Here is a 2,191-nt window from a genome sequence, read left to right on the forward strand (position 1 = left end):
TTGGTATGGAAGCAGAGCTGGAAACCTGGCAGTGGCTGCGAACACACCATGCCTGCACTGCGCAGAGGGTGCTCACGGCATTGCAGCATCCTTTAGCAGGTGCTGGATAGATCTGGCATAGCCTGATGAAGGAGGCTTTACCCCTTGTCCGCAATCACCTGACTGCAGAATCCCGTTCACATTGCAAACACCCAGCAACTGCAGCCCTGATCCCCAGTATTTCCAGCCCAAGCCCTGGAGGAGAAAGACAGCCCAGCTCCCTGGTGTTACATGCACCCATGTGTTTGCACAGGATGTACCCAGCCTGGTCAGTGCCAGGCACCTGTGCAGGATCAGGCCCCCAGGAGAGCCCACTGACCGCAAAGCCCCAGGGACCGCAAGACAGGGGCTTACCCAGCAGAGCCTGGAAGAGTTCACTTTGGAAGATGTGCGAGACTTTTCCAATGGAAGCTTTTAGCTCCTGCTCCTCTGGGGACCGCAGGGTGCTTTGGTATCTGGTCAGAATTTCCACTGCCCGTTCAGTGTCTGCAGAGACGACACAGGAGTAACAAGGCATTAACACTGAAGGATGGACAGACATTGTCAGGGAAGGCTCGAGTGCAGCCTTGGAGCAGCACAAAGGGCTCACCTGGATAATGCCTCAAGTTGCCTTTCAGCTCTGTATTTTTAAAGAGTCAGACAGCCACAAAAGCAGCCTCATTACACATACCTAGAAGAGCTAACCCTGCCGTGAGGTGCAGAGGGGCCATGGCAGAGAGCCGGGCAGGGGCTGGAGGGGAGGTGGTTCTGCCTGCTGGCCCTCCTCAACCCTGAAAATCAGGGGCTAAATCCAGGTTGACTCACCTCCAAACCCCATGGCACTGGACAGCCTGAGCACCTCTGCTACCTCCCAGGCAGAGAAGCCGTTCAGGAGCTGGACACGTCCCGGTTGCACAGGGCTATGAGTACTACCGCAAGAGCTGAAGTCTCCCACACAGGGCCAGATGGCTGCAGCAAAGCTGAACATAGCCCCACTCATGTAGCGCAAGATGTTGCAAACAGCTCAGCTACACGAGTGGCAAAACTTGGGTTTCTACAGGATGAAGTGTAAGAATTGCTCCATGCATCAAGCAGCCTTGGATCAGCAGGAGACACAGTGGGAAAGGAACATGATACCTTGGGGTCAGGGAAGGAGGCATGCTGGCCAGGAGGGGAGCTGGAGGCTGCCATGAAGCAGTGCTTTGGTTAAAGACTAGGATCATCATGTGAGACAACCTTGGACCTAAAATAGTGGAGCTGTGATCTCTCTGTGCCAGGACACCTCTATGCTTCTCTGGGCAGATGCCCAAAGCTGCCAGTCCAGCTCCAGCCCCAGATGTGACCCATCTCTCAAGGCAGGTGGGGAGCTCCCGTGGACCTTGAGCCCATCCCAGTCCTATCAGTGAATATTTTCCTTTGCCATCCAGGCAGCCCGCAGACAAAAGGCCTCTGTGTGAGGAGGCGGGGGAGCCATTCTGTCACTGCTGGGGACTCGTCTTTTAACCCAGGAACTCATGCAGAAAGGATGACCCTGCTCATCCCAGGGCTCTCAGCAGGGAATTCAGGTCATCGAACAAGGGGGCCTGTGTCTGCTAGGGTGCATGCCACCTGCTATCCCAGCTTGCCCAGCTGGCTCCCCTCCCAGCTCCTCCTTGGCCGAAAGGGGAAGGGGGTCCTGCCTATGTCACCTGCCTACACTGACTCATTGTGGGAGCAGAACAGAGAAAGGAGCCTGGGGAAGCGTGAATAGCTCCTGCTCAGAACTGAGCTCCACACTGGCTCCAGGAAAAGCAGGGAATTCCCCAAGCTCCAGATTTATTGGGCTTTATGGGCATCCCAGCCCTGTGTTATCAACTAAGGGCTTCCTTTTCTGCAAGATCAGACACTGCCCAGCATGCCGTGAGTGGGGTTGAGTCATCTTTGCCTGGTCATTCCTGACCTTATCAGCAGAAGCTAAAGAAGCAGGTGGAGAGCTGGGGCCACCACACCAGGACACAAAGACTGCGAACCTGGTGTGAACATCCCACCCCAGTCCAGGCTGCACAGAAAGAGCGGCTTGCACCCTGCGCTGACCCCTGCACTGCTGGCCACCAGCACCAGGTGACAGCCAGCTGGAGCAGGGGAGCGCTGGCCCCAGACCAGCAAACCCAAGGAAGTGCTGTGCCCCCAGCAC

At 56.3% G+C, this 2,191-nt stretch overlaps 1 protein-coding gene across 1 annotated transcript in view; it reads right to left on the reverse strand.

Annotated features, from left to right (window-relative positions):
- The window catches only part of DLG3 (discs, large homolog 3 (Drosophila)), a 76,384-nt gene extending 75,366 nt beyond the window's left edge, over positions 1-1,018 (reverse strand). The window contains exons 1-2 of the mRNA XM_009331752.1: positions 844-1,018; positions 394-525 (exon numbers count right to left, since the gene is read on the reverse strand). Coding sequence (XP_009330027.1) covers positions 394-525; positions 844-1,018 — 307 coding nt within the window. The remainder of the gene's footprint in view (positions 1-393; positions 526-843) is intronic.
- Positions 1,019-2,191: the final 1,173 nt, after the last annotated feature.

The sequence above is a fragment of the Pygoscelis adeliae genome, unplaced genomic scaffold, assembly GCF_000699105.1.
Source record: "Pygoscelis adeliae isolate BGI_AS28 unplaced genomic scaffold, ASM69910v1 Scaffold79, whole genome shotgun sequence".
Taxonomy (NCBI): Eukaryota; Metazoa; Chordata; class Aves; order Sphenisciformes; family Spheniscidae; genus Pygoscelis; species Pygoscelis adeliae.